This window comes from Myxocyprinus asiaticus, chromosome 37 (genome assembly GCF_019703515.2).
Source record: "Myxocyprinus asiaticus isolate MX2 ecotype Aquarium Trade chromosome 37, UBuf_Myxa_2, whole genome shotgun sequence".
Lineage (NCBI taxonomy): Eukaryota > Metazoa > Chordata > Actinopteri > Cypriniformes > Catostomidae > Myxocyprinus > Myxocyprinus asiaticus.
In genome coordinates this window covers 9967907-9982632 of record NC_059380.1, presented here as the reverse complement: position 1 = coordinate 9982632, position 14726 = coordinate 9967907, and the positions used below count along the sequence as shown (strand labels likewise).

General features: G+C 35.0%; 2 protein-coding genes across 5 annotated transcripts in view; one reads left to right on the top strand and one right to left on the bottom strand.

Moving 5' to 3' along the window:
- Positions 1-14726, bottom strand: part of LOC127427968 (uncharacterized) — a 75243-nt gene that overhangs the window by 35795 nt on the left and 24722 nt on the right. The window lies entirely within an intron of this gene.
- LOC127427966 (zinc finger and BTB domain-containing protein 49-like) lies at positions 1440-11303 on the top strand. 4 transcript variants are annotated; one of them, XM_051675968.1, is made up of 5 exons: positions 1440-1715; positions 2246-2700; positions 2857-2921; positions 9026-9150; positions 9292-11303. In XM_051675968.1, the coding sequence occupies exons 1-5, from the start codon at positions 1535-1537 to the stop codon at positions 9669-9671; spliced, it is 1206 nt and encodes a 401-aa protein (XP_051531928.1). In that variant the 5' UTR covers positions 1440-1534; the 3' UTR covers positions 9672-11303. The 4 variants fall into 4 exon arrangements, with proteins under 4 accessions (XP_051531928.1, XP_051531929.1, XP_051531930.1 ...); XM_051675969.1 differs by lacking the exons at positions 9026-9150; positions 9292-11303 and adding exons at positions 6923-7039; positions 7213-8598; XM_051675970.1 differs by lacking the exons at positions 9026-9150; positions 9292-11303 and adding an exon at positions 7213-8598.

Here is a 14726-nt window from a genome sequence, read left to right as displayed (position 1 = left end):
TCATGAAATCAGAATCTTATTTTATTTTTATTTATTTTTTTCAGAATCTCACACCTCTGATTTAGCATTAATTCTTGTTATTTAAGAAAACATCGTTTTATAAAGCTGGAGCTGTTAAAGAATCCATCCTCATCTCACAGCTTTCAGGGCAAATTCTGATATCTAATGCTTCACAGGTGACCCCCAATCTCAAGCCACTTGGATGGATAAACCTTCCAGTGGTAGACGGTTGAAGGAGTATTTAAGTTTAACAATCTAAATCGAAAGGCCGTTATGACAGTTAACCATACTTTTACAATAGTAACACTATGGTGACTAACTTTAGTGAATATAGTATGTGGTTAGAAATTTTGAAGATTCAAACTAAATAATTTATTAAGAGGAGTAAAATAATCTAATTCATTTTCCATTATGGCTGAAATAGTTATAGTTTCTTAACTTTACTTTACTACATTACAAATTCCATTTGTTTTAGAGATCCTATAGTTAGGTGTGAAGTTCGTTTACTCAAATTAGAGTAAAACATGTTAAGATGGTCTGGGAGGGAGGGGTCTACTGCATTATCCTAAGATTTTGATTTGTAATTAGCAATAGTTCAAAAGCCACAAGTAAAATAAAATTAAAAACATTTAATGACAAAAAATAAAAAATAAAAATCAAGAAGATATGCATTCATTTTGGCTTTACAGTACACCTAATAAAAAAAATAACTATAGTATCTATGGTTTTGGGCAGAAACTGTGATTGGCTGAATCTTAAGAACATGCCATGAAAAAATAATAATAATAATAATAATAATAATAATAATAATAATAATATATATATATATATATATATATATATATATATATATATATATATATATATATATATATATATATATATATATATATTGCATAAAGAAAATGAAGCATATTTTATGGGGAATAACGTTTTACACATGTATTATTTTTTATAACAGTTAATCACATTCTTATTTGTTGGCTTATTTGTGCATTTAAATAATGAAACATTATGAAACATGACCCAGACCTTTTTCTCGTTTTTGTAAGGGTTTCAAAGGTTATTTTCATAAAAAAATATTTTAGCACATTTTTAAGATTTACACAATTCAATTTCAAAACAAAATTCCATCAAATGAGTAATGCTTAACAATATATATATATATATATATATATATATATATATATATATATATATATATATATATATATAACATTAAATATAGCTTTTATAGAATTCTATTATGAAATTGAAATGCGTAATTCTCAAATAATAATAATAATAATAATAATAATAATAATAATAATAATAAATAAATAAATAAATAAATAAATAAATAAATAAATACATTGAGCGCAGCTCGTTTTCGTTGTAAATGCAGCGCACACCCAATGCAGAAGGTGGCGCTCATCAGTTTGAGGGCTCAGCAAGTCTAACACAGACAAAACAATAGACGAGAAGTAGGCCTATCTGTTATGGACGTAGAGAAAAAAGGGAAACAGACGCTTTAGTCTTATTTTATGAACATACCATGTCTAAATTACAGGGTTTAAACGTTTTTCTGACAGAGAGGTTAACTTTGGCTGCACAGGAAATATTGAAGGCGGTTGAAGACATCTTTAGAGACTATAATGACGAGATTTGTCGCTCCAGGCAGGAGATACAGCTCCTGAAGAGAAAATTGCACGAGGCTGGAGTTCAGTTTCATTCTGGTAAGTGAATTCAACTTAAAACCGAGTCTCATACTTAAGTTTTTTTTTTTTTTTTTAATGTTAGGCATTTTATTAGCACTTCATAGCGAAATCTCGATAGTCAGAGTCGTTGATACGTTTACCCTATCCTATTAAACCAAAAGGCCCTTTAAAGGAATAGTTCTTCGTATTATTATCTTATTGAGATCATATCAATGTAACGTAATACTACCAGTCAACTAATACGATCTCTAATATTTCATGCTTGGTTTTATAATGCGGACTTTTTTTTCCTTCTGTATTTTGGCCCTTTAAATGAATTGGTCATAATATTAGTAATCTGGCTGTGTTGTTTATCACTGGCAATTTTACTACTTTACAAATGCAGACATTGGAACTCAGTATGGTGCCAGACACTTGTTTTGAAGCACTTAGAGCTATAATAATACTAATACTAATACGTGTATCACCAGAATCACTGTATCACCACAAAGCACATCTTTTCTTGCCTCAATTTCTTTCTAATGTTTCTCTGCGTTGACCCACTATAGAAACACAGCCTTGCTCCTCTGAGATTCAAGGAAAGAAATACACCCAGACGTTCTCAGAAGAGCAGTGGAGATCTGAACATTACGAGAAGGATACAGAAATGCATATGAAACTAGAGGTCTATACACAGCAGGAGGAGAATGGAGAGCAGATGCGTGTGTTTAATGAAACCACATCTTTACTGCCATGTATGGATGTTGACCATAATCAGACGGTCAGCAAAGGTGTTGCAACCCAAATGATGGAAAACTGTGAGAATAATTTTACCTTCATTAACCATGGTGCTCAGATTAAGAATGAACCTGACACTGATCCTGAAAGTGATACCACCTGTAAGGCACAGCGCATCATAAGATACAGCTCGGATGATACAGAGGACAGTGATGCATCCAGCAACGACATCAAAATAAAAGTTAACCACATTGGCTCCCCTGCACATAACACACAACCATATGATGTAAGTCTGTGTATTTTCAAGTCTATTTTATATTTGAAAGTATTAATATTGTAGTTAATTTGTTTCCCAAAGATTGACACCGCACTGTAAACTATGTTTTATTTTTAAGACCCTTTGAGCCATAGATGTGAACTGATGCATCTCATTGTTTTACAGCTGCCCTTCAGAAATCAAGAGATGTTGGCACAACATAGGATGGAGCTGGCCCAAATAAGTGAGAGGTAGGTTATTTGATTAAGTGTTTGTGAAACCCATCATCTGTGATGATTTGAGTTTTAAGTCTTGAGCCCTGATTCTTTTTTTCTTTTTTTATCAGAACGACTTTTCTGGTGATAAGCATGTGGTACAAAATGTTACAAAAGTGTGCTGCTACAAGAGAGCTTGTAGACAGCACAAATCCTTTGCTTGCCATACATGTATTTGTCTGAACTCAAAACATGACCAAATAGATCAGTGATTACTGTTGTGCTGAAACGTGGACCTACAAGAGCCATTTAAATACTGAAATAATGCTCAAATGTGTTGTATTCTCTTGTAAGCTCTCCCTTAGTCCCCTACAAATTTCCATACAAAAATATGGCATAGTTGGTCTTGTTTCATGTTTGTGTTTCAGGCTGTTTTGTTTTAAGTTTTCAAGTTTCAAGTTTTATCTTTCCCTTATTTGAAACTCCCTTATTTATTTTGAAATTTGCAAAATTTCCAACTTGTCTGAACCACAAAGCATTGGGGCATAGTCTCCTAAAGATGAGAAAAGCTGGTAGTTTTGTGTTAAGGTTACAGTGTCTTACATTTAAAGGAGTATTTCACCCCAAAATTTTACATTTGCTCAACATTTACTCACCCTCTTTTTTTTTTTCCTTTTTTTTGCTGAACACAAAGAAGATTTTTAGAAGAATATCTCGGCTCTGTAGGTCCATACAATGCAAGTGAATGGGTACCAAAACTTTGAAGGTCCAAAAAGCACATAAAGTCAGCATAAAAGTAATCTGTCTTCAGAAGCGATATATGTGTGGGTGAAAAACAAATCAATATTTAAGTCTTTTTTTTTTTTTGCTAGAAATCTCCACATTCACCTTCAGTTTCACATTCTTGTGTTTTTGGCAATTCGCATTCTTAGTGCATATCACCACCTACTGGGCAGGGAGGAGATATTATAGTAAAAAAGTACTTGAATATTGATTTGTTTCTTATCCACACCTATCATATCACTTCTGAAGATATGGATTTATCCACTGTAGTTGTATGGCTTACTTTTATGCTGCCTTTATGTGCTTTTTGGAGCTTCAGAATTTTGGTCACCATTTACTTGCATTGCAGAAGAAATAAAGTCAAACACATCTGGGATGGCGTGAGTGTGAGAAAATTTTGAGAGAAGTTACATTTTTGGGTGAACTATTCCTTTAACAGCATAGCCTCACACAGAGCTGTGTAAGTACAGTGCTAAAAAACAACAACTTTACAATGAAATCAGTATCATAAAATATGGAAGAAAAAAAATAAAAAGAATCAGACTTGAGTGGCAGGTAAAGGTTTATAAATACCTTAATAAGTAGTAATAAGTTAATAAGTAATTAACGCTTATTTTGTTCATCCTGGGTGATTCTCACAGAGCATATCAAAACTTGTCCGAGTCACATTTTACCCACAAAATCAAATGAGAGAGAGAGAAAACACTTAACCATTGTGCCACTTCTGCACATGGTATTACAGCACAAAAAGCTGCATCTTATTCATTAACCACCCACAATCTAGTTCAAGAAAGCGCAATGAGTGCTGAAATAGTGCTGCGTCTTGAATATGTAAATTAAGTCTTTACCACAAGACATGACATTTATCAGGACTGGGCAGGTTCTGTCAACTTTGATGGCTCTAGGGGGGAAAATCGCACTACCTGACAACCTGCGGCAAACAATATCAGAATTGATCGCCCGGAAAATTTCACAACCTTACACCACATGACTGGAAGATGATGAGATCAGCTTAACGAATTTCTCCCCTTTTTAAAGCCATTACTCTGCTGCAAACCTGGTGCTGTAATTGCTGCAAAATTCAGCTTACGTCATTTATCTTTGCTTGTTCACGCCATGTCTGTAATCACAGAAAAAAGAGTTAGCAACTATGGCATGTGTGTGGCGGCTTGAGAAGCTGTGGCCGTGTGTTAATCGTTCGCTAAGTGTTTATAGGCTTTCAGATACAGTTACTGTGACATATTTACCAATATTCATGAGTTCTGTGTATTGTGTAATATTGCTGTAGTTTATAAGTTTCCTAAGTGTGTGTATGTGTGTTTGCGCCACATTGTTCTCCTTTCTTTTGCCCTAGTCACATAAATTCATAAGACACATCACTTTCCATTGCCATTTTCGCAGATAGTCTTTTTAAAACATATTGGACTTCTAAAAGCCATTATAGGTACAAATTACAAGTTAGTTCTCCATGAATGCATATTTGTCTCAAATTGTTTATAAATATATATGATTTGGATTCATAGCACAGTTTTTTACTACTATACATATTAATTTAAGCATGTAACCATTTCTCCATTATAACTTTACTGCCAAAGAAACGATTAAAGAAACTGCTTATTATTGTAATTGTTATACTGCATATTTCGGCATATTATTTCCATGTATAATAAAGTACATTTCATCCACATCATTATTGAATCATCTTTTTGTGTTTTTAGGTTACAGTTTTATTATTTGCATACTAATTTAATATTATGGTTTACTTGCACTATCCACTGATGCTGTAGATTGAAGGTCTCTGAATAATATCATCCATATTACGGATTTCCTCTCTTAAATGTGGGATATTTTACAGTATGTGTAGTACAATGTAAACATTAATGTCAGGTTGATAAAACACTTGAAGAATTACATTAACACATGTAAATAATAATGTTGTTTGTTTTTATTAAAGCAAGTAATATAAATATAAAAATTTTTAATCGAATACCCAAAAAATCGATGGAAAGTTGCACTTCATGATCACAGGCAACCTCAAACCATGAGGTATATCCATGTGGAATAGCAATGCCAAAACACAACTGACATAAAAACCTCTGCCAGTTTCTTGCAATTTTAAGTTTTACCACAGATGCCCAAAAGTTATGTAGTGCAGCTTTAAAAATAAATAAATAAAATAAGTATTGTAATATGCTCAAAATTATGAGAATATGAACAGTAGAACATTTATTATGATAGTTTTATATTATTTCTATTTACATTTGTACTTTAATTATTATCAAATCAAGTTTAAAAAAAAAAAAAAAAAAAAAAAAAAATGATATATGCACTGTTTCCACCTGTGCGGTCACCTGCCGGAACGAGGTGGACCCTGCCTCTGCACACATCAGATATGCTTTCGGGCAGTTTCACAGTGTTGCAGCCAATCACTTTTCCGCTTGGGCCTCATATTGAAAATGTCTTTATCTGCTGAAAGCCAAAAATATGAGGGAGCATAAAAACACTTTACAGTACAGGTCAATGTAATCATATCACAAAATAAATCTTTAACAAAATTTTCTTGGTTCCCTAAAAAAAAAAAAAGAAAAGGAAGAAAAAAGAAAAACCCATTTCATCAGGTTTTGAACCAGAGACCTTTGGAAGTCATTAGAGGTAGCTGTCCTTGATAATCTTTTATCTGTATTTTCATTATTTTATCTTTTTTTTTTTTTGTTTTTTTGTAAAAGTATTATTTATTTATGCATTTTGATTACTTCCACTCATTTTAGTAGTTTTACATTCTCAAAATAAAAATGATCTTATTTTATTTCTCACATGTCAGGGGACACGGACGTATGTAGAATAAAATTGTGCTATTCTCACATTTCATACTGAAATGTTATAGGCTATAGAATAAGTGCTCAGTATTATTTGAAACTATTTTTAGAGACATACTGGACTGCAGCGTACATGAGCATTCTGTCGTTCTGATTCTCAACTGTTGAGAATGAAACCTGACTGCCCCATATTGACAGTGTCTCTCCTGTGCCGCCTGACAACGCGTGATACCACATGAAATCATACAACTCATATTTCCTTTTTTCACACATTTTTAAAGGTCACATCTGTAGGTAGGTGTGACATCCCCTACCAAAATCGAGTAGCTTCAAGTTGGGTAGTGGGAAGCCCAGCTGTTAAAAAAAAAAAAAAAAAAAATCAGTATACTTACTCTGTTAGTTTTTCGTTTCTAAGGTAAAAATGTTCTTGTTGTTTAGATGGGCAGAAGAAGAGCGAAAGAAGGCTGCAGCGAAAGCTAGATCCCAAAAGCACAAGCAGAAAGTATACGGGAACCCTGAGCTTCTTGAGGCGTACAGAAAAAAGGAGAGAGAGAGGTATACTGTAGGTTTCCTGAAGAAAATGCTTTTCAAGAGTAGCTGTAGGTCAGATTCTATTTTAAGTACATATGCGTATTAACAACGGACTATGAAAGAGTAATACATGTAGCTATAGAGCAATTTTTAAATTGGAAATCACACTGACTCACTATTATTTTTCATTTTTGTAGATATCAAAGACGAAAATCTCAGGGGAAAGTGAAATCTGCTAAAGATCTGAACCCAATACAATTGAGAAGGCAACAGAAAAGATGGAGGGACAATTCTGCCGCATACAGGAGAAAGAAAGCATTTCAGGACGTTTTAGACAACATTAAAGAAGACATTATTGAAGTCATCCCAGAGCAAATGCCTGCCACCTCTACTCAACATTTTAGTTTTTTTTAGTGTTCAATGGGCTAAAATATTCCTACATTCCTGTAGCTCAGCTGGTACTGTACATGGCACAAGCCAATGCCAAGAGTATAATTCCCAGGGAACACAATTTCCGGAAAAAAGTATATCTTTAAAGCTGAAGCGTGTGACTTTTTCAGTGTTAAAATGCTTTCTCCTATCCCAACTTTGGCTTACTTACATTTGTAGTTTTTCTCAACAACTGTAAACACTGTGGGGCTAATTTATGAAACAGTTGCGCCACTTTTGCGCGTGGAATTTCAGCGCAAAAACCTGCACCTTATTCACTAACCACATGCAATCTAGTTTAAGCAGGTGCAATCAGCACTGAAATTGTGCTGCATCATGAGTATTTAAATTAAGTCATTGTCATTCTTTCCATGCAAACACTTCCTATGTAAATATGGCTTAATATAGATTGTGCTTTAATTTATAAAAATTGCCTGGCGCAATTTACATCGTGCTATTACCGCTAGATGAAAGCAGATGGTAAAATTATTTTTATTTAAAAGAGAGGTTTGTGTACATTTTCTATCAATTATATCAGCAGCAATTCTTCAAAAGAAATGCGTTATAACCTGCCATATATCCAGATGCGTGGTGCATGCAATTTCGGCATGTTAAAGAAATTATTCAGGTCAAGATCAGAATTTTGTGTGCAAATTGCATTTAGCAGCAATTTTGTGGCAGCGATTGTGCTTTTGCCTGATCTGCATAATTTAGTGAATCGGGCTCAATTCAGTTTTACTGAATTCCCCACTGTGTCTTAGTGGCACTATAAAAATTCCTATTTTGAGCAACCCGTCCAGCCTGATACAACAACAAATAAGTGCTGGACTATTCGTTTGATTGATCAGCAGCAGACAGGCATATTCGGGTGGCTGTTTGAAAACAATGTTTATTTTTGTAATTCCGTTTGGTGGCAAAGAAATTACACACTTCAGCTTTAAACATTGTCAGTCGCTTGGACAAAAGTGGCAGCCAAATGCATCAATGTAAATATAATGTAGAAGGTAACTGCATGCAGTTTCTGTTCAACTTTATACATTGTCAAACACTCAAACACACTGTTCACTTAATTTCATCAATGAACCTGCCATTTATGATTTATTTATTTTTTATGCTATTTATACTTTTTGAAATAAAATGAATAAAGAATTCAATGCAATATGTCTGGTCTTTTTGCCCAAGGGAAATCAAATGCTTTCACATTACTGTTGTGCAAAATCGCATCTACCATGAGGTCCTCATTACGATTATGAGCAGAACTAAATTTTTCACAATATGCATATGCTTATGTCTATGTTTTACTAGGTATTATAAAGACAAATGTGTTCATTTGTGAGAATCACCCTTTGAAAATAGGCCTATAGTGTTTTTCTAAGGGATGCTGATTGTTAACATCAGCTGCCTTATATCCTATAGCAGATAATAATTAAAAAAATAATAATTATAAATATGGCAAATATTTATTTTATCATCAAAGTTGTGGTAGTTAAATGGTTAGAATTAAATGCTTCTGATTTGTGTAAATGCTCTTACTGTTTTCACTTAAACGGCTGAAGTAATTGTATTTAATATTCCCACAAGTAAATTGCAAACACAGCGGGAAAGAATCGGGAGGAATGAGTGGGAAAATGAGGAATTGCACAGAGAAAGGAAGATCAGAGACACTGAAGAGGAGGCCCTTGATAAAGAACAACACCAGCAAACACGTAAGGATATTTTAATGAACTGCTGATAATAGCTTTCCAGAGCTATAATTGAGTTAAAAAAAAGCAATGGTCAGATATGGTGTTTGACTTCTCTCTTAGAAGCACAGTGTAAATGAAAGTGTAAATTTCCCTCTTCTTTAGAGCCCAAGACAAATCTAGCTAGCATTTGCCTGGAAGACATTCAACACGAAGAGGAACTGTCTGAAAGTTACCATGCTCCTCAGGATATTCACGGAAACCCACAAGGTACAGGAGAATATTTTTGTGTTGTGTGCAGTAAAAGATTCGGCTCATCAGGAGTGCTAAAAATTCACCTTAGAGTTCACTCTGGAGAGAAACCATACCATTGCAGCTTTTGTGGGAAAAACTTTAGACAATCAACTCACCTGAAGACACACGTCAGAATTCACACTGGAGAGAGACCACACATCTGTAAGAATTGTGGGAAGACTTTTATTGACTCAAGTGCACGAAACAGGCACTTTAAAAAATGCGTTCTTATCGCTCTGAAAGGACAATGATATGATAAGGAGCATCTGTTGAAGGTCTTTCCATAACCTGTTAAATGGAAATGTCAAGGTACAATTTTTAAATCTGGCATGACAGCAGATGCATTTTAAAGGTTTTTAAATAATGTTGTACTACCAATCAGTAAGTCTAATATACAGTGTAGTTAAAAACACAAACTACAGCTCCAACCATGTCCTTAAAAGTTTTCACTTTGTTTTTCTCAGAATATGCACCTGCCAATAACCTGAACTCTTTCAGGTCTTTGTAATGATTCATTTTCTACAGCAGGACTAATTAAGTTTCTTCACACATCTGAACTGAGCCAGGCGCAATTTTAATGATACAATGCAGTGTTCATTTCCTGAGCAGCAATTAAAATGCCTCCAGATTTTAAAACTTTATCTTTATTTATAAAACTCTTTTGTTCTTTCTGCTGCCATATTAGAAATACAATAGCTAGCATGGTGAATTTAAAGGTGCACTCAGTAATTTGTTCCCAATAAAAAAGTTTTACTCCTGACATAAACATAAAAATCATGACCACTCTCATGAGATGAAGACTAGTCATATCAGTAACCTTATAAAAGCTGTTTTATACTACATGGAGCAGGGTTGCCCTCATTTCGGCTGCCGTTTTAGAATCACATGACCAGCTGAATACCACTATTTTAATTTCAGTAACCGTCTTGTTATTGGACACTTTCACTCTTGGATTAAATTAATCATGGCTGATTGTGAAAAGTGAATATCTACCAACACACTCTCATGGCGAAATCGTCAGGATTCGTACGACTTTTCTAAATTTGGCTAATTCGTATGATATCGTGCGACTGCACTCGTTTAAATTCCTAGGACTTTCACTACAGCCAATGATGTCATTGGACATTGTTTCCATCTAATACACGACAATTACTTGCTTCTGTCACACACAACAGCTTCCTATCATGTTTACACACTCTACTGATTGGTTAAGTTTAGATAAGGGGTTTGGGTAAAGGCATCATATTAATAAGTATGTCCTTAACGCCTCGTGCGCGGAACTCGCGCTTCCGCATTAGACATCCGGGAATTTGCATGTGATGAAGTCGTTTGAGTTTATGCGAACAACACCATGCGAGACCATACGAAATAGCCAACTCGTAAATTATGTATGAAATTTCATGAGATCGGGTTGATTTCTACAATGGCATCTGTAACTGAAAACTACTGATTTTGAATGATGCTGCATCCACACCACTAGGTGTCACTGTAAGTCCAAGATGACAATCAAAAAGTTACTGGGTGCACCTTTAAGTATTTATGTGGCGTTTAAAAAATTATTAATTGCATTTGGTAAGGTATAACTTTATTACTTTTGCAAAATTTCTTTGGTTTTTATTATTATTACAAAATTTAGTGTCTGTTATAAACTGGAAGAGTAAAATGTACAAAGAGCCTTGCAATTTGTAGTAATTTTTACTGATTTCTAAATGGGCAAAGTTTGTCCATCAATAAAGTATTTAAAAAATGGTGTGTTCTCAGCTTTTTACAATTTGAATTTGCTTTAGTTTGTAGTTTTAGTTCTGTCCCCATAAAACTGTAAATAAAAAAATAAAGTGAAATGCAAATTAGAAATTGCACAATAAAGGTGAAGATACATGTGATGTTGAAAAGTCATATGTCTCAGTTGTTCTGCACCATGAAAGAAACTTTGTGAGAAATTTTCAACCCCAAGATCTTTACAAAGATAGAGACAAATGTGGGAAACACTGTAGTCTGCCAGTGCATAAAGATGATATTTACAATAAAAATGAGCATATACTGTAAGATGCTATATAAACATTTGTAGCATGTAGGCAGAGTTTTAATTATAAAGAGTTCAGAATTATTTCAAGTAAACAACCCTAAACTGCAGTAATTTCTTGTATAATGGCAAGCCTTTCAGTCACCCAAGAGAAGCACAATAATCATTTCTAAAAAAAAAAATTAAAAAAAACATTGTCACAAGATGTAATATGAATTAATTATAGCTTTTTGTGTAATGATATTAATACTTTTTCTTAAGATATTTTCAGTACAATAGTTGACAATTTATTTTTATAATTTTTTTTGAGCCGGTATTGGGTTTGTTGTTCTAAGGGTATTTTAACTGGTTAGATGCTGTAACTATCTTAAACACTAGGGGACAGAAGTGACACACTGTCATTTTTGCTTGCATGTGTCATTAGATCCTAGAACTAAATGATGATTGTTTACCTTTTTGATGGTCTTCGCTTGCATTTTTAATTCCAATTTTTTGTAAAAAACAAAAAAACAAACAAACATATATTTAACTTTATTGCATTTATGTGATACAAACAGCATATCTTTGATGCTGTGTAAATGCCCTTTCTAAATATAAGAAATATTGTACACTGTCTAATACAATGGCTTAAAATAAATGACCTAACATTACAAACATAATGTGTGGAACTTATTAGCTCTCCCTGTGGTCACTATTACGCTGATACCTTTTTAAAATTAAAAGGGTTGACTGCAAGAGCCAACCTTTATACAATTCACGCAGCACACATTTGCATTCACACAGCTGTAACATCAATAGGAAAGCCAATAGAAATCTACATTACGATTAGCCTTGCTAATCCACGCCTCCTGGTCTGTGAATGATGCTGGAGCCTGGAATAGTCTTGAAGAGCCATGCAAAGTGTGTTTACTGAGTAGTGAATACAAGGTATTAGTAAACCACTGTGACTGAACCACAGCTGACCTGCAGCTCAAATCACTGAAACATCAGGAGGCTTCTCTGTGTGTTAAAGGCTACCATTTGGTTACACAGCCTGAAAAATTCTTTAATTTTTTGAAACTCCCAGAATGAAAATCTTATTCAGTTAGTGTAGAGGTGTTAGTTACAGTTGTTATTTATCTGTTTATTATCTTTAAGCCTATAGGGGACCCGCCAGTTATTGTTTGATCTAAAAATTTATTTATATATTTATTTTTAATTTTTTTTTTAAGAAAATATTATTTTTCACAAAACAACAATAGTAAGTTTACCTCAACCAAAGCCAAAATGAAAAGGCCAAAAGTTAAGGAGAAAGTTTAATTGTCCTTCTGATCAAGGGTGTAGGTTTGGTATGAAAGTTAGTAGGATTATATTTAAAATGTTGGTACTAAGAAAATGTGAGAAAATCAGTCTGGTAATATAAGCAAGTCTCATTTCTTATACAGTACATCCGGTAAGTATTCACAGTGCTTCACTTTTTCCACATTTTGTTATGTTACAGCCTTATTCCAAAATTGATTAAATTCATTCTTTTCCTCAAAATTCTACAAACAATACCCCATAATGACAATGTAAAAGAAGTTTGTTTGAAATCGTTGCAAATTTATTAAAAATAAAAAACAAAAAAAAATCGCATGTACATAAGTATTCACAGCCTTTGCCATGACACTCAAAATTGAGCTCAGGTGCATCCTGTTTCCACTGATCATCCTTGAGACGTTTCTACAACTTGATTGGAGTCCACCTGTGGTAAATTCAGTTGATTGGACATGATTTGGAAAGGCACACACCTGTCTATATAAGGTCCCACAGTTAACAGTGCATATCAGAGCACAAACCAAGCCATGAAGTCCAAGGAATTGTCTGTAGACTTTCGAGACAGGATTGTATCGAGGCACAGATCTGGGGAAGGGTACAGAAAAATTTCTGCAGCATTGAAGGTCCCAATGAGCACAGTGGCCTCCATCATCCGTAAATGGAAGAAGTTTGGAACCACCAGGACTCTTCCTAGAGCTGGCCGCCTGGCCAAACTGAGTGATCGGGAGAAGGGCCTTGGTCAGGGAGGTGACCAAGAATCCGATGGTCACTCTGACAGAGCTCCAGCATTTCTCTGTGGAGAGAGGAGAACCTTCCAGAAGAACAACCATCTCTGTAGCACTCCACCAATCAGGCCTGTATGGTAGAGTGGCCAGACGGAAGCCACTCATCAGTAAAAGGCACATGACAGCCCGCCTGGAGTTTGCCAAATGGCACCTGAAGGACTCTCAGACCATGAGAAACAAAGATTGAACTCTTGTCTGGAGCGTCATGTCTGGAGGAAACCAGACACCGCTCATCACCTGGCCAATACCATCCCTACAGTGAACCATGGTGGTGGCAGCATCATGCTGTGGGGATGCTTTTCAGCGGCAGGAACTGGGAGACTAGTCAGGATCGAGGGAAAGATGAATGCAGCAATGTACAGAGACATCCTTGATTAAAAACCTGCTTCAGAGCGCTCTGGACCTCAGACTGGGGCGAAGTTTCATCTTCCAACAGGACAACGACCCTAAGCACACAGCCAAAATAACAAAGGAGTGGCTACGGGACAACTCTGTGAATGTCCTTGAGTGGCCCAGCCAGAGCCCAGACTTGAACCCGATTGAACATCTCTGGAGAGATCTGAAAATGGCTGTGCACCGATGCTCCCCATCCAACCTGATGGAGCTTGAGAGGTCCTGCAAAGAAGAATGGGAGAAACTGCCCAAAAATAGGTGTGCCAAGCTTGTAGCATCATACTCAAAAAGACTTAAGGCTGTAATTGGTGCTAAAGGTGCTTCAACAAAGTATTGAGCAAAGGCTGTGAATACTTACAGGTGCATCTCAATAAATTAGAATGTCGTGGAAAAGTTCATTTATTTCAGTAATTCAACTCAAATTGTGAAACTCGTGTATTAAATAAATTCAGTGCACACAGACTGAAGTAGTTTAAGTCTTTGGTTCTTTTAATTGTGATGATTTTGGCTCACATTTAACAAAAACCCACCAATTCACTATCTCAACAAATTAGAATATGGTGACATGCCAATCAGCTAATCAACACAAAACGCCTGCAAAGGTTTCCTGAGCCTTCAAAATGGTCTCTCAGTTTGGTTCATTAGGCTACACAATCATGGGGAAGACTGCTGATCTTACAGTTGTCCAGAAGACAATCATTGACACCCTTCACAAGGAGGGTAAGCCACAAACATTCATTGCCAAAGAAGCTGGCTGTTCACAGAGTGCTGTATCCAAGCAAAGTCCTTGAGTGGAAGGAAAAAGTGTG

Coding starts and splice junctions, on each gene's coding strand:
- LOC127427966 (XM_051675968.1), top strand. CDS start 1,535: ATGTCTAAATTACAGGGTTTAAACGTTTTTCTGACAGAGAGGTTAACT. Junction 1,716..2,245: donor TGGAGTTCAGTTTCATTCTG/GTAAGTGAATTC, acceptor GACCCACTATAG/AAACACAGCCTTGCTCCTCT. Junction 2,922..9,025: donor CTGGCCCAAATAAGTGAGAG/GTAGGTTATTTG, acceptor TATTCCCACAAG/TAAATTGCAAACACAGCGGG.